At 51.4% G+C, this 19,102-nt stretch overlaps 1 protein-coding gene across 9 annotated transcripts in view; it reads right to left on the reverse strand.

Moving 5' to 3' along the window:
* USH1C (USH1 protein network component harmonin) overlaps window positions 1-19,102 on the reverse strand; it is a 50,325-nt gene that overhangs the window by 23,478 nt on the left and 7,745 nt on the right. For all 9 annotated transcript variants that reach the window (XM_017870046.1, XM_017870030.1, XM_017870037.1 and 6 more), the window contains exons 2-15: window positions 15,812-15,879; window positions 13,960-14,103; window positions 13,690-13,828; window positions 9,706-9,814; window positions 9,589-9,613; window positions 9,326-9,383; window positions 8,920-9,014; window positions 7,040-7,124; window positions 6,000-6,059; window positions 5,792-5,848; window positions 5,361-5,503; window positions 3,955-4,020; window positions 3,480-3,604; window positions 38-108 (exon numbers count right to left, since the gene is read on the reverse strand). In XM_017870046.1, the coding sequence (XP_017725535.1) occupies window positions 38-108; window positions 3,480-3,604; window positions 3,955-4,020; window positions 5,361-5,503; window positions 5,792-5,848; window positions 6,000-6,059; window positions 7,040-7,124; window positions 8,920-9,014; window positions 9,326-9,383; window positions 9,589-9,613; window positions 9,706-9,814; window positions 13,690-13,828; window positions 13,960-14,103; window positions 15,812-15,879 (1,245 nt within the window). The remainder of the gene's footprint in view (window positions 1-37; window positions 109-3,479; window positions 3,605-3,954; window positions 4,021-5,360; window positions 5,504-5,791; window positions 5,849-5,999; window positions 6,060-7,039; window positions 7,125-8,919; window positions 9,015-9,325; window positions 9,384-9,588; window positions 9,614-9,705; window positions 9,815-13,689; window positions 13,829-13,959; window positions 14,104-15,811; window positions 15,880-19,102) is intronic.

Below are 19,102 nucleotides of genomic sequence, written 5' to 3' on the forward strand. Positions count from 1 at the left end.
GAGCAGCCAGGCCAGGGAGCAAAGCGGGGGCGCGAACCTGCTCTCCCTGCTCCTCCGTGCCTCCATCCGGGTCATCTGTGGGCTCGAGCTCAGGCTCCACTCCCTGATCTACCAGGGAAAAGAGGAGGAAGCTGGTGAACCAAAAGGGACTTGGGAGACAAAGAGGCTGGAGAAGCTTCTCAGGAGTGTGGAGACCTGTGATCAGCTTCCTCCAGGGGAGTTGTGAGGTCAGGAGCAGGGGACAGAGGTCAGGAGCGCAGAGCAAAGGTTTTTTGCTCTGAGCTGGTGCATACCGTGCTTTCAACCTTGGCAGCTTTAGTTTATCTGTCTGTACAAAGGGCTAACAACAGGAAACTCAGATCTGAGGGCAGCGTGAGAACCATTTTGGAGGATCTTGGGCTGAAGGCTGGGAAGTGCAGTGAGGAGGATGGGAATATCTGAGAATCGCACACATGTGAAGGCAAGGGGCTGCAAAGGGAGAAAGACCCTCCTGCTTTCTGCTTATCACCCTTGCCTTGGAGTTTTGGGTCCCCAGGGGATGTCTGAACAGTGTGGGCAGCAGATGGAGGCTGAAGGTCCTGAGGAGGTGGGGACATCCCAAAAGGTAAAAGGGGCACCTGCAGTTAGGAAGACCTGAATTTTGACATAATGTGGAGAGAAGAGCAGACCCTCCATTCCAGTGTTTCCAGCTTGGACTCTGGCCTCCCTAGGACTCTGGAAGGTAGTGTACCAGTTTGCTTGTGAGCTGCTTTTTAATATTTTAAAAGCTTAACAGAACTTGCCCATTGGCCTATGCAAAGGCTGTTAAGTTCTTTGGCTCTTGGCTCAAATTACATTTACCCAACAGTGGAACCCTGATGCTCCCTTACTAACAAGGGCTACTTAATAAAACAATGGAACACAAATGATTAATAGTTTGTTAGGAAAATAACCTCAACTTCCAAATCATGGGGTCTCTTGTGGTGGAAGTGAGGGAGATAGTTGATGGGGCCTTGGATAGGGAGAGAAGGGTGGAGATCTCTTAAACATCTCCCTCTTTCAAGAATCCCTCAGCTACTGGATCCTTAGTCAAGGCTGCCCCGTCAACTCCCATGCAACCACCTACTGCCTAAGCTAAGGGAAGGTCTGTTAGGAGCCTCCGTGGTGGTGTCCTGGCCTTCAGGGCTTGGCAAAATGTTGGGGGTCTGCTGGATCAGCCATGGGTAGGTGGGCTGCAGCAATTTTAAGAGCTCCCTGGGGCAGGTTGGGGGGCAGTCAGTCCCAGGCACAGCATTAGGATGAGTGACTTCATTTTCTAGGTAAGAGATGCCCCATGCTCTTTTATTTTAAAAAAATGCAGGGCCCGGGGTCAGGCGCGGTGGCTCTTGCCTGTAATTCCAGCACTTTGGGAGGCGGAAATGGGCAGATCACTTGAGGTCGGGAGTTCAAGACCAGCCTGACCAACATGGTGAAACCCCTCTCTACTAAAATACAAAATTAGCCGGGCATAGTGGCGCATGCCTGTAGTCCCAGCTACTTGGGAGGCTGAGGCAGGAGAATTGCTTGAACCTGGGAGGCAGAGGTTGCGGTGAGCTGAGATCACACCATTGTACTCCAGCCTGGGCAACAAGAGCGAAACTCCGTCTCAAGGAGAAAAAAAAAAAAAAAAAAAAGCAGGGCCCACCCCTTGCAGGCATAGAAGCCTGAGTCAGGTATAACCCATTGCAAACTGGGTCCCTGAGTTGAAGGGTGGTTGGGTAGGAGCTGGCTGGGGCCCAGGCCTGCTAGACCATGCTAGTCCCTGGGGAATAGGGAGTAAGTCAGGAGGTGAGCTGGCTCAGGGACCTCACTGCATTTCCTGCCTTAGGTCCAAATGAGAATGAAATTGCTGGTGCATACTGAGACAGATAGAGGCAGCAGCTGTCCCAGCTCAGCAGGCAGGCGGGGGTCATCCATCCTGTGCTTTGTGGAGCTGCCTAAGATTACATTTACCTTGAGCAAATGCAAAATTCTTCATCTTTTTACTCAAGGAGCTTGATTTGGTTAAAAGCACTAAATAAATAACTAGCTAGTGAAAGGGTTTTTATTTTCTATTGTTCCTGAGAGGGTGTGTTTGCTGTGAAGCCGAGGCCCAATTTCTTGGAAGGTACCAAATTGACTAGGATTACTTCCATGAGAAGCAATTAAAATCGATTTCTCTCCTGAAGCTCCTGTTTCACTCATAAGAGCAAATTAGCTGCCCATCTGCAACAGGGATCATTCATTGGGAGCTTAGCTCTGGCCACATCCTCAACTGATACTGAATGTCATGGGGGAGGCCGATGAGAGTGTGCTTTGTCCTTCGGAGAGGACCAGGAGATGACACTGCCCTGCTGCCAGGAAGAAATGTGTTGGGAGCTGCTTGCCTGCACCAGGGACGGGTGAAATGGAACCATCCAGATACCCTGTACCTCTTCCTTGGTGCAAATGGCCTGTGTTGGCAGGTTGACATTCCCATAGGTCTCAGATGTGATCCAAAGTTGGGGACAGAGCTGTTGAGACCCCATCACAGCATGCCAAATGACTGCCCCACAGCAGAGATGGGGAACCTGGGCTCTTGAGTCCAGATTCGCCCCTAGCTGGAGGTTCCCAGGTCAGCTGGGCACAATCAGCTGGAGTAAGACCTGTGTCAACTATAAGTCAAAACAGCTGGAAGGCAGGAATAAGGATCCAACCAGCAATCCTGGACTTGTGGTTGTCATGACCTCCGTTTTCCTCTGGCAGTGTGGGCTGCCTCTTAAAGAGGCATCTGGAAACCAGGGTTGAGAAGGTGGTCAGGGAGCGGGTGGTAGAGGCCTAGACTGAAACTGGAGGTGAGGATGTGGGACAGATGAAGAGAGGAGATGGTAAGGAGAATATGAGCTGAGGCTCCAGAATAGCACGGCCGCAGCCCACAGCTGGGTGTCTGGGAGAAGCTTCCTAGTCCTGTTCCTGCCTCCATCCTTGGAGTGGCGTGACAGTGGTCCACGTACGGGGATATAGGGGCTGGAGACACTTAGTAAGCTTCTCCCACAGTTATGAATCAAGCTTGGACCACCAGAGCCCTTCTCTGATGTGAGCTCCTTCCTCTCTTTTTTGCTACTGGCTTCACCCCAGTCCCTGTTCAGAACAAAGTAGGAGGAGGGCCCAACACCCAAAACACTAGGACGGTAATCCCATGAGCTAGTCCACTTTCGCCATGGCCCTTATTCCATCTTTAGCAGCCTGACAGCCTGCCCACATCAGTGTTGTGTGGGACCTGGGAGCTGGGTATGTGGAGCTGGCCCGTGAACAAGCGGAGCAGACAGATCCCTCCTACCTTGATGCTGGGGCAGATGGTCTCTGACCCACAGCTGCCCCTCCATGAAGGAACCGCAGCCCAGAGCACCAAGGGCTATTCACCTGGCACTGGTGGTGAGGGGAGGGAGGGCCAGCATTTCTGTCTAGTCCCCTTAGCCTCTCCCCCGGCTCATGAAACTTACACTTTGGCTTGCGAAGGGGTACTGGGTGCACCTCAGCAGTGATGGTTTTAGGCAAGAGTAGCTGTTCCTTTGAGCCCCAGTCTTCTTCCCATTGCTTCTTAAACTTCTCTTCCTCCTCCACAATCCTGAAATGAGACCCCCATGCCTGTTATTAGAGTCAGAACCATCATAGGCCCATTTCCTACATTTCAGAGAGCCTCAACGAGCCCGGGGGAAGCCTCGTGGTTCTAGCTGTGGTGAATCAAGCAAAGTCCCAGAGCTTGTATTCTAAATTGAATGTGAACCCCACCTTGGCAATTATATGAGATTATGTTCCAGTTACTATAATATGACAGGCTTTACTACAAATAAAGGAGGACCCACCAGGGGATGAGAGAACCAGGTAAACTGGTTCTGGAGGCAGCCTCTGGCTGACCACACTCCCCCGAGCATACTAATGTTCATGCACAGACACGCGTGGGGCCAAGGTACTCACTGTTCCATCTCCTTCCGGTATCTCTCATTTTCCTCTGCTGCCTTCTGGGCAATTTCTTTTCTCCTTCTGAAACACAAATGCAGACTGGCATGTTTGGCCCTATGCAAGAGAAATGAACTCTTCCTTACTGTGAATTCTTGATTTGAGAAAAGTTCGAAATGATTTTTCTCCAGGCTTCCTTCCTAGGAGGCCTGGACCAGCTTTGGTTTTGGGGGACGTTATCTACACGGCCCTGTGCTCTTGTATGGTTTTGTCTGGCATGGCTGAGCAGAGATGCTGGGCTGTGGGAGCAGGGAGGCAGATACACATGAAGGCCACACTTCATGCACCCTCCTCCAAATACTTAGGTAAGGTGACCGATGACAGGCGGGGCCTGGACTGACCCCAGGAGCAAAACAGGGGCTCCTAGCCAGGTGGAATACTCCCAGCTAACTCTGTGATGGGGGAGATGGGGACAGCCTTTCCTCTTTCCTTTTCGAAATACATTGATTGATTGAGACAAAGTCTCACTTTGCACCCAGGAGTTCAGTGGTGCAATCTCGGCTCACTGCAACCTCTGCCTCCCAGGTTCAAGTGATTCTCGTGCCTCAGCCTCCCGAGAAGCTGGGATTACAGTCGCATGCCACCATATCCAGCTAATTTTTTTGTATTTTTAGTAGAGACATGATTTCACCATGTTGGCCAGGCTGGTCTCGAACTCCTGACCTCAAATGATCCACCGGCCTTGACCTCCTAAAGTGCTGGGATTACAGGGTGTGAGCCACCATGTCTAGCCATGAAATACTTTTAAATGCCTAGAATGTATTTGGGTTTGGATCTTGACAGCAGTTTTTGATTTACGAATTGCTCATCCCATTTATTCTCTTAGGTCATGATTTCAATCGTCCTGGACAGGGACGAGCTTTATCACTATAGGCAGGGCAGCCCTGTGGGGACTTGCCAGATTGCCTGGGGGTGATCCCAGCTTGGCCACGTGTGACTTTGGACACAAGTGGCTTCACCTCTCTGAGTGTCAGTCTCCACACCTGTAAAATGGGGTTAATACTCTCTACTTCTACCTCCCAGGGCTATTGTGGGAATTAAGAAACATAAACAAGGCCTTAATACAACGCCAGCCTTATAGAGGTACTTGACAAATGTTAGCTAGTAGCTAATCCTAGCTAGCTAGAGCCTACTGCTAGTAGGATGCTTATTTTCCACATTCTTGGAATCTTGGAAGTCAGGGGTCTCTGCTCAGCAAGGAGGAAGGGGCCAAGGATGGATACACTGACCTACCACCAAACTCATCTGGTCTGAGGACTGGCCACCAGGGAGGAGGAGGAAATTAGCTGGGGACACAGCAGCCAGGAAACAAGCTAGGTGGGGTTGTATGGTGGGGCAGGGCATCCAGGGCTGGCTGCACTCACTGCCGTTCCATCTCCTGCTGCTCCTGGAGGATCTTGTTGGACTCCATCGCCAGCCGCTTCTGCATGAGAAGCTCCTGCCGCTGCAGCTCACGCTGCCGCGCCTCTGCCAGCCGCTCCCGGTCTGTCATGAACAGCTCCCGGCCCTTGTGGGAGAAAAGAAGCCCCTTGCTCAGCCCCTGGGGAACCTGGGGATCCCCTGCCACACCCCTGGGGGCCGAGATGCAGATGGTCTTCTCAGCAACATCGGGCACAGTGGCTCCCGCAATCCCTGACCCAAACTTCTTGCTGGGCAGAAGTCCTCTCCCTCCCTCTGCTCTGTCAGAGCTTCAGGGAAGGAGACCTGCCACCCTGGGAGTGTGTGGCAGAGATCAAAGGTCAGAGGGGCTGGGGATGAGGGTCAAGGGGCTCCCACCAGCTCATTCTGGACTTACAGCTCCAGCTACGATGGAGATGGTCAGGCTGCGGCTACTCTTCAGCACGTTCACAGCCTGTGGGGACAGAAGGACAGTGGGTCGAGGCTTGACAGACTAGAGCAGTCCAGGCAGAGAGCACAGAAGGCCCCAGGCTTCAGGGTGGTGGGGGTGAGAAGTGGGGTGTGGAGATGACAAGGGCCAGCAGGTGAAGACCCCCACATCTCACCTCCTTGTGGTCCAGGTTAGAGAAGTCGATGCCATTGACTTCGACAATCTGGTCCCCTGTCTGGTGGGGAAGTGGAAAAAGATTAGCGTGTTTACGCTATCTGTACACTCGCTCATCTGCAGGACGGGCTCCTCCAGGGGCTCTGGGTCAGATGCTGGGTCTTCAAGTGACTGTATCTCAGCTCCTCCTGATGAATGGAGCAGTTGGAAAGCCCTGGTGGAGCTCCGGGAGGGCTTAAAGCTGACCCTGGCACTCCCCTACTTCATAACTACCTTATCAACTATCAGATATTATACCATTACATGTTCTTTTTTTGGCTAAATTTGCTGACATTTGCTTTAGAAATCACAGTTTGTAGATGCGGAAACTTTTGAGCTTCTCATTTAGCAGAGGCGGTGTTGAATCGTCATAACAGAATAGCTAACATTCACTGATCACTTACAGTGTGCTTGGCACAGTTCTAGTATACGTATTAATTACTTTAACCCACACAATAACCTTGGAAGAAAGGCTTTTTTATCCCCATCTTATAGGTAAGGAAACTGAAGCACAGAGACATGAAGTAACTTGTCCAAAGAAGAGGTTAAGGGTTCCTGCTTTGGGATGAGACCACCTAGGTTTGAATTCCAGCCCTACCATGCTAGGTACACGATTTCAGAAAAATCATATACTTTCTCTGGGTCTCAGTTTCCTCACATGTAAAGTGGGGATAATGGTGGCACTTAATCCTCAGCGTTCTTGTGAAGTGTAAAGGGCATGGAAAAAGGTCCGATGCAAGTGGACCCTGAAGGTCCGCCCTTTGACTACCATTATGACATTCCCAAGCTCACGACCAACAACTATCAGAGCTATGGAAGGCTGCAGAAGGGTCAAATGTCCCCACTCTGTGAAGCCTTCTCTGCAGGGTGAGTAGGGCTCCTCCTGATCAGTGACCGCTGAAAGAGGGCCATGTGGAAAGGCACCTGCCCCTGTCACCGTGAGATCACAGTCTGACCCAGTTTCCAGTGGGCCCCCACTGGGGCTGGCCCCGCGTCACTCACCTCCAATCCCACCTCAGCAGACAGGGAGCCAGGTTTCACATGGCTGATGAAGATGCCAGGCTTCTGGATGGGGCCGCTGGAAATGCTGCGGGAGGTGGGAAATGTGTGCTTAGGATACAGGTCATTCATGAACTCAGGACTGAAGGCCCTCGGCTGCCTACCTCTTCAGCCTCTGTCTCCCTCTCCAGCCTGATTTCTACTGCTACCCTGGGCAACAGCCACAGAAAACTCCTTGTAATTCTTCCCACCCAATCTCTCACCTAATATACCTCATATGTTGTTTCTTTTTTCTTTCTAGCACTTTCCTGTCCATTCCTTAAGAACCAAATGCTATCCCTTATATAAGATTTTCAGCAGATCCTCTTTTTTTAAAAATTTATTTTTTAGAGACAGAGTCTTGCTCTGTCACCCAGGTTGGAGTGCAGTGGTGTGATCATAGCTCTCCACAGCCTCCAGCTCCTGGGCTCAAGCAGTCCTCCCACCTCAACCTCTTGACTAGCTGCGACTACAGGTGCGCACCACCATGCCTGGCTCAGATCCCTTATTCTATCCCAAGACTAAGCTATTTTCTCAGTTCTCAGTGCTCCTATGACAATTAAGGCAGGGATGGCACATGTGCTGTTATTATTCCCTCCTAGATTGGTGGCAGAAATCACTCATTGATCACAGCACTCTTTCCCACAAGCCTGGATATAGCTTTAGAATAGCTTTAGAATCCTTTTCAAAGCAGCACTCCAGGGAGCTCCTACTAATTGATTAGAGATGGCACCTATTTGCCATCCCGGACACAGAATGTAGTTCCATTTAAGTCCCTGTCACCCTGTATTATAACTGTTTATGTGGTTGGCTTCTAGATTAGGCTCTTGTCTCCCAGAAGGGAGGGACTTTTTATCACTTATGCTTGGCACAAAACATGGAATAAATGTGAATGAAAGGAAAGAACAGGAATAACTCAAATAATAACAACTAATATTTACCAACTGCTTACTATTTAGCAGGTACTAAGCTTGGTACTTTACTTTCTCCACAATCACCCTGTGATGTGGGAATTCTTATTAATTTATAGAGGGAGAAACTGAGGCTCCAAGTGGTTAAGTAACTGGCCTAAGGTTCCAGAGCTCTTAAGTGGGAAAGCAGGGCTGGAATTGGGATCTGAGTAACGGTGGAACCTGCAGGCTTGAGCCCCGTGTGGCCCAGTGTCTGTTTGGAATTCCCTGTCTGCCTCTTAAGGAAGCCGACAAGGTAATAAGTGATAAGAGAACTGTGACAGAAATGACCAGCTGAACAGGCTCCTTTTGCAGTGACTCAAGGACCTACAAGGTAACATGGTTCTGCCCCTAGGCCTCAATTTCTTCATCCATAAATTGGGATCTATTAGAGATGCCCCTCTGGCCCTACAGGCCTGTCGTGAAGTTCAGAGGGGAAATCAGGCACCAAGAAGTGTCATCACCAAGGCTGGGCGCGGTGCTTCATGCCTCTAATCCCAGCCCTTTGGGAGGCTGAGGTGGGAGGATCACTTGAGCCCAGGAATTTGAGACCAGCCTTGGCAACATAACAAAACTCCATCTCTACAAAAAAAGTAAAAGTTAGCTGGGTGTCGTGGTGTGTTTCTGTAGACCCAGCTACTCGGAGGTTGAGGTGGGAGGATTGCTTGAGCTGGGGAGGTCGAGGCTACAGTGAGCTATGATCACGCCATTGCACTCCAGCCCAGGTGACAGAGCCAGACCCTGTCTCTAACAAAAAAATACCATCACCCATGGACAAGTCACATCCCTGGTGAACAAGGTTTCCTCAGAAGCAGCAGTGAGGAAGGGGAGGGCAATAGGGGTCTGCTGGGGTGCACCGGCCACGAATGACCCCAGGGCATGCCCACCACCCACCTGCAGCCAAGGCCCCGGGAGCCCACCAGGCTGATGAAGACCTTCTTCTCCTTGTTTTCCCGATTTCCGGGGGAGCCCAGGCTGCCTCGCCCCCCCTGAAAGGGAGATAGAAGCAGAATCTCTGAGTGTCCACATGCGTGCAAGCGACCTCTTGAGCTCGTGGGATCTGCAGGGCGAGCACTGCTGAACTCACACCAGCCAGATCATCATTCTGTCCCTGGGGATGTGTCTGCACCAGCCTGGCCTGGCTGAGGGCCACTGCCCCACAGCAGTGTGCTGGCTGCCCTGGGAGCCTGTGTGAAGTCCCTGAGAGTGCATCTCTAGAGCAAGCCCTCCCTTTAGGACTGGCCACCCATCCTTGAAGATGACCCCACCCAAACCCCATCACAGGAGGTCTGGCCCTTACCCCAGATTCTGACACAAACTGATCCACATACTGCCACTTGAGGGGCTCATCAGGAGAGCTGATGGGAAGGGAAAATAGATGGAAGGGTGGTTAGCGAGAGACATTTGAGGAACCAGGCCCCAAATCCAGATTCACCATGTCTAGAGCCTCCAGCCTCCACTGGCCCAGGAGCAGGGCTGGCATGGTGAGAGCTGGACCCCAGGGCTATACCAGGACCCTGGGCCCACAAGGAAGAGTCGGCCTGCAGAGGAGGGGCCTCTCACCTCTTCACGGGGATCAGGCCAATGTCTGTGGGAGAAAGGCACAGGGGTTAGGACTGCTCCTCCACCCTCCCTCCCTCCTACCGTCATGGAGCCCTGCCCTGCTCTGGTCTCACTCACGTCTCACTTTGATGGACACAGTTTTCTTGGTTCGGATGAGGTTGATGACCTCCTCATGGGTACAGGAGGAGATGGAATATCCATTGATCCGGACGATCTCGTCCCCTACCTTGACCACAGAGAGAGGCAGGGAGCACTGGGTGGAAGGAGCATCAGGCAGTGGGGCAGACTCACCACCAGATGCTCTCAGACTGCTATCCGGAAAAGGGAAGGGTGGCCATGCCATCCCCTGGAATAAGCCTTGATCTCAATCAACCCACCCTCCATCAGCCTGGGGGATCCCAGGTTCAGGTGGCATGTCCAAGCAGTCTTGCTGCCCCATTTTACAGATGGAGAAACCAAGACAGGGGTGAGGGGCACAGCAGGCATGCAGCAGAGCTGGGAGAAGATCTCAGCACTCTCTGCACCCTCACCCTGGTGCCCCTTTCACTCCATTGGGGTACCATCAGATTCTGGATTCTATGCAAAGGGTGACCTTTCACTCAGCTTTAAGCTATTCTTACCGGGACTTTGTCCCAACCCGCCCCTAGGAAGTTGGCTCCCTATTTCTGCTAATTGCTACAACACTGTAACTGAGTCAGGGTGGGGACCTTCTGTGACTCCTGACCCAAGCTCACATCACCGACACACACACACACATGATTTTTTTTCCCCCACCATATGGAAACTTGATGGACATTTTAACTCTGCCGTGGCCCTGACCTCTGAATTCCTATTTTGGGAGCAAGCAAAGAACAGTGGATGAGCACAGGGCTTTGGCATCAGATGTGCTGGGTTCAAATCCCTTCTTTTATTATTATTAGCTATGTGACCTTAAGCAAGTCTCTTGAACTCTCTGAACCTGTTTTCCTCGTCTGTAAAATGAGGAATACCAAGGTCGCTGTGAGAATTAAGTGAACTTGTGTATGTAAAGCCAGCTAGTGCCTGGCACACAGTAAGCACTCAATACATGAGTGTTATTGCTATCATGAGTTAGTCCTGATCCCTGAATACTCAGCTCAGATCTCTCTTCTCAGGGCTTAGGCCACAGCGGATTATGAGATAGGGACTCGGCCCTGGGCAGCCAGCCCTGGATACAGAGCCGTGGTGAGGTTGCCCCCTGCTGGACACTGCCAGCTCCTCCAGGCACCCTGGCCCTGGGGATCAATTCTGGAGCTCCTCATTTAATAACCACAGAGCAGGAGGGACTCTCAGATGTCAGCTGAAACTGAGGCCCAAGGAAGTGAGGTTTTGTCCAAGGTCACACAGCCAGTAGCTGCAAAACAGAGACTGGCTCCTGGAGAGGTTCCTGTCTGAGGCCAGTGCAGGTCAGCTGGGGGCTTAACTCAAAACACACATGCTCACCCTTTGGAGACTTGCTGGCATACGTGAGGGACGCAAGCTGGACTCCCTGTGGACCGAGGTAGGTAGGGGCTGGGTGGACATACAGCCTCCGAGGGGTCCTCTAGGATCACTCCTGCCTTCTACAGCACTCCCACAGAGTCACTTTCTCACTATTCCAAGGAACGCTTCCTTCCCACTCTGGGACACAGATCCCAGTCTTCTCAGGGACCTGACAGGAGTGGCCAAGGGCTCAAAATGGCACCAGAGTGGGGGCATACTAAAGAACCCTCTAGGTTTCTGGGAACATCTAATTCAAGGACAGTGGCCAGACTAACTCCTTCCATCTATTTTTCACGACAACCCTGCAGGTCAGGAATTTGTATCTCTGTTAATCGATGAGAAAACGGAGACTCAGAGAGGTAAAGTGACTTGCTCAAGGTTACCCCACTAGTAAACAGTGTCGTGGGGTTTGAAGTCAGGTCTCCCTGATAGACAAGTGGTGTTTCCTGGGTGTCTGGAAGCAGAAAAGAAGGGCACCCGGCCAAGCCTGGCTGCAATTCCCTGCATCCTGCCCTCTCTGGATCCTTGCCACCTGTCAGAGCCCTCAAGTCTGACACAAAGGCAGGCATTACACTGTCCATGTTATGACAGGGACAACCAAGGCACACAGAATAATTTTCTAGGCCTGGAATATACAGCAAGTTGTATGGTACAGGCTGCCTTGTGCAAGGCAGAGGATGTAGGTTAAGTTAGGATATTCTTGAAAAACAAAAAACAAAAAACAAAAAACCCCTCAAGTATCTCCAGCAGGGGATAAGGGCAGAGGGGTGGATCCCCAGGACTAGGTCCTGTGGGAGCGTCCAAGTCCACCACTGGGGACCCAGCCTCACAGGTCAAATCAGCACAGGTCTTCAGCCCAGCCAGGCTGTATCTGAACCTGCCCTCTCCTGCCTTCCAGCATCTTCTCCCAGCTGCCCTCAGGCAAGAGATCTCCCCAGAAACATGAACCCCAGACAGGTCAATGGATGCAGCCGTTTTTCCCCAAGCTCCTCTGAGTGAAGTTCCCTGTTTTATTCCTAAAGGGAATTTGCCCAGAACCTCAGTCGGAATGATTCCCACACGGCCCCTGGCTCAGGTTGCAGGATCAACTTTCCTTCCCTTCTCGCCCTATGTGAAACCCTGTAAAGGGCCCTTTGTGCAAGGGCCACGATGATACAACGATCTGAGGGACAGCGGCACAAAGGAGAGATAAACCCGTCAGCTAGAGAAAGGGCCGATAATTCATAAGCCTGAGAAAGAGCCAGGAAGGTAAAACTCTAGGTCTCATTAAAATACCCCAACGCCCCCAGTCATCGAGGCAGCATTGAGAACTGCTTGTCCTAGGAGAGCTCGCCTGGAAAAAAGGCGGCCTCAGCTGACGCCAAGAGAGGAGCTCATTATGTGTTTTCTCTGGCTGGGTTTCTGAGCTGGAAAATGTGCCGCAGAGGAAAGAAATAATGAAGGGGCTGAAATTTCAGACACCACCAGTGAGCCGTGAGACAGGGATTTAGAACAAAGCAGTGTCTGTCAGCTCCCTGTTTCCACCCTCTATGCCCCAGTGTCTTGTACCATTAGCCTTTGAGCCCCTTGAAGCCCCAGCTTGCCAGCCCGGATTGGGGTGTTGATAACAAACCCGCTGGAAGCTCTTGGTGATGGTGGGAGGGCCTCCTTTATCTCAACACACAAAAACAGGGCCCTGGGCCCTGGGCTCAGGTAGGAGTGAGACCTGGAGGTCTGCCCATCTCTGCTCAGGCCCTGAGGTGTGGGGAGAGGCACCTGGGTTGCTGAAGGGAGATTTCTGGGCTTGGCCGTCAGGAGACCCAGTTTCTAATCCTGGCTTTGCCACTTACTGGTCTCTCAGCCTCTATTAATAATTCTGTAAAATGGGGATGATCCATTCAATGCATATAGCAAGGACTGCTTGTGAGAATGTGACTTGGCACATTCCAGGCGTTTCTTAAATCTCCCTCTGTCTGTTCACTTACCAGACTCACAGCATTTGTGTGCCAGGCCCTGCTATAAGCACTTTCTACTATTAATTCATTTACTCATACAACCTGACAAGGTAGACAGTACTATCAGCAACTCACTTTATAGATGAGGAAATTGAGGTACAGGGTTAAGTCATTCCACCAAGTCACACAGCCTAATGAAGAGAAAAGCCAGAATTGAACCCGACTAATTCTGCTTCAGAGTCTGTGCTCTTTGGCATCACACTGCACCAGGCTTTCTTTCCCCCTGCTGGTAAAAGGCCACATGTCCAAAACTTCATGTGCTGGCGTCACTATGTTCCTCTCTTGGGGAGTAGGGGAGGTGGGGGGAAGTGCAGCGGCAGCAGTTGGAAGGAGGCAGCAGTTGGAAGGAGGCAGCAGTTGGAAGGAGGCAGCAGTTGGAAGGAGGCAGCAGCCAGGTTCCCAGCTTCACTCAAGAAAACAGGCAATTGCCTGCAGCCTGATTTCTATGAGTCTAAGAACACCCGTCAGGATGCACCAGCGTCTTCCTCACCCAAAGGCTCGGAAAAGTGGGTGACCACATTGTGCCACACCGCCTAGTGGATGAGTGAGGGGGAGGCAGGAAGTCTGAGGCCCTCGCTCCCCCTCCCTCTGGACTCTGCTTGCTCACCTGGAGCCCGACACTGTCTGCCTGACCACCTTTGATGAGGTGGGAGATGAAGAGCCCACAGCCAAACTCCAGGCCACCGCGCACGCTCAAACCGAGGCCTTCGGGGTGCAGACGGTCCAGACGCACCTCCTTCAGCTTCCTGCCACACAGGAGAGGTCGGTGATGGTGCAGCCTGGCTGCCAACACTGCCCCGCCCACTAGCGAGGAACTCTGTCCATCCCAGGGTGACCTCTCCACCCCCTGCCTCCAGCCTGGTGGCTTCCGCTGCACCTGGAGCGCCGGGGGGTCAGCTGATCATATTCCACCTGGTGCTTCAGTGGGATCAGGGGCCGAATGGCATCAAACAGAGGCAGGCGGCTGGGTTCGTTGATGACCAGCTTCAGGTCTCCCACGAGCACGGCCACGTCCATGGTCCTGTGGAGATGCCAGGAATGCCTGGAGCCTTACCCCTGGCCATGACCTCAGGGACCCAGGGATTCCAAGAGGAAGCCATTTCAGCCACTGGGCCCAGGCTTAGGAATGGAGGAGACCACTCCTGAAAAGCCCAGAGACCTTCACACTGGGCCAGTGCCTGAGAAGGCTTTGTTCTCTCATAAAAATGCCCCCAGGAAACCAGCCCGCTAGGGATTGTTGGCCCATTTTGCAGATGAAATGAAGCCAGGATTTCAAACTCAGCATGCCTATCTCTGATGTTGGGATCTTTCCAGAGGGGAAAGCTCTGTGTGAGATGCTAAGGACTCCTCACACACTCATCATCTCCACTTGTATCTACTGCTAAGCTCTATCAGTTTCACCTCACCACAGTTCACGTGCCTCCTCCCTCACGCTGTTCAGACCTTCGACTCCAGCTGCCTGCCCACGTACTCACTGTCATCTTGTCTTTTCTCAGTGTAAGGCACTCCCTGGCTTAAAACCCTTCGATGGCTCCTTACTGCCCAGAGGACAAAGTCCACTCTTCTCGGCATGCTCAGGGCCCTCCATGACCTGTCCCGTGGAGCTTCTCCAGCCTTGTGGCTATTTACAATCTCTGTGTCCTCCCAAGTCCTACTCCCCCAGATTACTTATCCCAAGTCACACCCTTGCTTTCATGCCTCCACACTTCGGCTAATGCTGATCCCTCATTCTGGAATGCCCTTCTCTGATATTCCACCTACCCAAATCTTTTTCTTTTATTATTTTTTTGAGACAGGGTCTTGCTGTCTTGCCCAGGCTGGAGTGCAGTGATGCGATCATGGCTCACTGCAGCCTTGACCTCCTGGGTTCAGGTGATCTTCCCACCTCAGCCTCCTAAGTAGCTGGGACTACAGGCATGCACCACCATACCCAGTTAATTTTTTGCATTTTTTTGTAGAGATGGGATTTCACCATGTTGCCCAGGCTGGTCTCTAACTCCTGGGCTCAAGCAGTCCTCCTGCCTCAGCTTCCCAAAGTTCTGGGATTATAGGAATGAGCCACTGTGCCTGGCCTCAAATCTTTCTTATCCTTCAAAGCCTTGCTCAAGCCTTCCTGGTCCTTTCTCTTCCCTCTCAGCTGGAAAGGAAAACTCCTTTCTTCACATTTCTGCTTTTACCTCTACTTAGCAGTTATTTGATATAACTTACATTAGAGTTCTTTGTATTTGTAGTGTATGTTCATCTCCCCTCACCAGACCACAAGTTACTCAAGGAAAGAAAGAGGATCTAATTCATTTCCAGATTCTGCATAGTGCCCAGCAGTGGCAGGAGCTTATAAAGTATACAAAATGAATCAAAAAGCAAGTGGGTGATCAGAGACATCTGATGCAAGGGCTGTGGCCAGCTGGCATTTCTTGTTCTGTCCCAACAATCACACTCTATTGAATCTGTCTGGCTACTAGACAGCCTACTCCATCAGACTGTAAGCAACCTGAGAACAGAGACCAATCTGTCTTGCTCACAAGTATACCCCAGCCCCTAGCACAAAGCCAAGTACAAAGTACTTGTGTAAATAGTTGCTGAAATGAGTGAATGCTATGTCCATTTGATTTCCAGGAGCAGTGAGCATCCACCCTCTGAGCTCCTCTGTCTCAGAACAACCCATCCCAGGGCTCCCTGAAGACAGACGAACCCAAGTGGTCCACAGGATCTGGACTTAGCACACTTACTGGTGGTACATTCGCAGCACATCATAGAGATAGTCCTTCTCTGCATCATTTTCAATCAGAAAATCCACCTGGAAAATCCAATAGGAGAATCACAGTTCCAGGCTCAGCACCCTCCATAGCAGACTCCAGGGAGGAGAAGTCATCCCCAGCAGCCTCCCCAGCATCTTCTCAGGGCTGGAGTTGTGAGGAGAGGAGAGAAGCCACAGGCCAGGCTGAGCCTCTGACCCCAATGCATCAGACCTATGCAGAACACCCCAACGTGGCCACAGGAGTACTGCTGCCCCTCCAGATGTGGCCAGGCACCCCTCATCCTCGGGTGGGGCAATATGTGCACACACGGGGATGCACACACATATGTACATATGTGAATCCCCATGTGACACGACATGCTGCCATGACAGTGCTGCTGCTCACCCCCATGGCTGTGTCATCCGTGGCCAGAAGAAGCCCACTGTCTTACCTGATGGTGGCTGTAGTGCCGGATAAATGCTTTCAGGAAGGATTTGGGCCACTCGCTCAGATAGCACATGCCACCCGCCAGAAGCCCCTTGCCACCGAATTCTTCTGTAACATCAATGCCAGGGGACCTTCACTCTGTCTTGTCCTAACCTTAGCTGGGTTGCCCTGAGTTCTGTCCACTAGTCAGTTTCCTGGCCACTCCTTCCCCCCTCCCCAGGCCCCTGCACAAGCCCTGCAGGGGGAGAGTCAGGTTACATCATTTCAACTTTGTTGACGTCAATGGCTGGGACTCTAAGGTCGGGTTCAGGAGTTGTGTCATTAGCACTTCGATTCCAGTGGGAGGCCCTGAATTCCACTCCCTGAGTTACCTCAGTGTGAATCTCTACCCTGTATCTTTGGGTCTCTCTTCAGCCCAAGAATGGGTAACAGCAAGATGGAAGCTTGAGGGGTCATTGGGTCCCTCTCTCCTCCAGCCTCCGGGCCCAGGGCCTCAGCCCTTCATAGAGAGGCTGCTGCTGGAAGTTGCAAGCTCTCCACTGACTGGTCCTCAGAAGAGGGCCAGAGCAGCGTTACCTCTTTCTGTGAGTATCCCAAGGGTTCTGGAAGACCAGGGCAGTCTGTCTGTCCCACCACAGAGGGGACATGCTGGGCCTAGCCCTTGGGATTTCTGGCCTGAACAGGGGCAACAGAATGCAAATTTCTGGCCTGGATCTGGCAGTACTTCCTTTCCTATAAAATCAGGCTGAGCATTTCATTAAAGGTGAGAATAACTTAGGAGGCTTGACTCACAGCTTGGGTTTCAGTTGCTACAGAAGTTTAGCCCACCTGCTCCAAAAGGGCACCCTTGCTTTCTCCCTAACTCAGTGCAAGGAGTTCCCAGCTAGGGCTAGGCGCGGTGGCTCACGCCTATAATCCCAGCACTTTGGAAGGCGGAGGTAGGTGGATCACCTGAGGTAAAGAGTTTGAGACCAGCCTGGCTAACGTGGTGAAACCCTGTCTCTATTAAAATACAAAAATTAGCTGGGCGTGGTGGTGTGCCCCTGTAATCCTAGCTACTTGGGAGGCCGAGGCAGGAGAATCACTTGAACTCGGGAGGCAGAGGTTGCAGTGAGCCAAGATCGCGCCACTGCACTCCAGCCTGGGTGACAGAGCGAAACTCTGTCTCAAAAAAAAAAAAAAAAAAAAGGAGCTCCCAGCTAGTTGACAGGAGATGGAAGCATCTGCTTGAGTGGGTGGTACTAAATCTTAGGGTGGGAGGCTGGCCTCTCGCATGTACCACCTCTGAAAGCCCATCTCTCTACATAGCATGGATTCTCTCACCCACTCTGCTCAGGCCTGTGGGGTGGGGGTGCCTCCCTGAGACAGGCCTGGGCTGCCCACACTGGACTGTGATGGAGGAGTCTGAACACTCCTAGCAGCAAGGACCAGAAATATCTTTATAAATTAAATCATGTCGCTTGCTTGTTCAATAGTTTCTTGTACCCCAAACCAAACCTAAATCCAAACTCCTTACCTTGACTTATCAAAGCCCAATCTCCTTTCCTACCAGTCTTTCTGGCTACAAATGCCTCCTTTCAGTTCTTTCCACAGGCCCAACGCTCTCCAGCCTCAGGGCCTTAGCATGTGCTGTTCCCTCTGCCTGGATTGCTTCCCCCACTTCCCTGCCTGGCTGCCTCCTTTCCAGAGAGGTCTTCCCTGCTCACGTACCCGGACAGAACCCACTCTTGCACCCCGGAGATGTTTCAATTCCATCAAAGATCGATGACGATTTGTAATTTAAGGTTTGTTTTCTCTGTGAATTGTTCTGTCTCCTTTGCTGGATAGAAAAATCCCATGAGGAGAAAGATGAGGTCTATTTTGTTATAAATTCCTCGTGCCTAACACATAGTAAGCACTCAATAAAGAAGTATTGAATGAATTTCTCTGCCTGCCTCCTGGTGTGCCCACATGGTTCAGGTGGGAGGGAGGTAACCATGGGAACAGCAGGGGAAGGGAAATGATGTTGCCCCCATAATTCCCCATGCGGTGGCACCAGGAGCTTTTCATGGGCTTTACTCCATTTGTTTATCACACTGGGGCCAATATTATCACATCAAGTTGCAGTTGAGGAAACTGAGGATCAGAGACGTTAAGTCAACTCACCCAGTGTCCCACAGCTAATAAGCAGAGCTGGGATGTGAACCCAAGTCTGACTCCAAAGCCCATGTTCTTTCTGCTATGCCACGACCATTGATTGTGACTCAGGCCTGGTAGGGGAAAATAACTCCCAAGGTCCCTTTAGACCAAAATTTCAAACCCTTTGCTTTCAAGAACTCCTTTTCTATCTCTAAGCCCCATCTCTCTCCTCTGTACTGTTAAGAAAATACCTTTGGGTTGATCTATAATGAGTGAGAAAATGGGACATCTTGTGAATGACTCTTTGAACCCAAGTGTTCTACTTTCTAAGGGGAGCATAAAAATCCCATCTGCTTTGGCTAGAGTGAGGACACCCTGACCAAAGACTTCTAGCCCGATTCTAACCCCGGGTGATGACACAAGAAAGAAGATGGGAGAGGGAATCTGTTACTGACTGAGGCCTTAGGACTGAAGTTCTCTCTTATCCCTCTTTGCAGAAATGTATCCTACTGTAGCATTAGATTTCAGTAGTGAGGAACTGTCCTCCTTAGACCATGTTTATTGTGCATTAGGTGGAAAATTGAGGTAGAAGAGTAAGGTAACTTGCAATGTTAGGGTCTAGGGTTCTGTTTTTCTCCCTTCCTTGGGGCAAGTACAGATCATTTGGAGACGGTCTTGGTGGAAAGGAGCCTGTCTCTGCAGGTCCCAGGCTCCTGG

Source organism: Rhinopithecus bieti, unplaced genomic scaffold, assembly GCF_001698545.2.
Source record: "Rhinopithecus bieti isolate Rb0 unplaced genomic scaffold, ASM169854v2 scaffold_986, whole genome shotgun sequence".
Classification (NCBI taxonomy): Eukaryota; Metazoa; Chordata; class Mammalia; order Primates; family Cercopithecidae; genus Rhinopithecus; species Rhinopithecus bieti.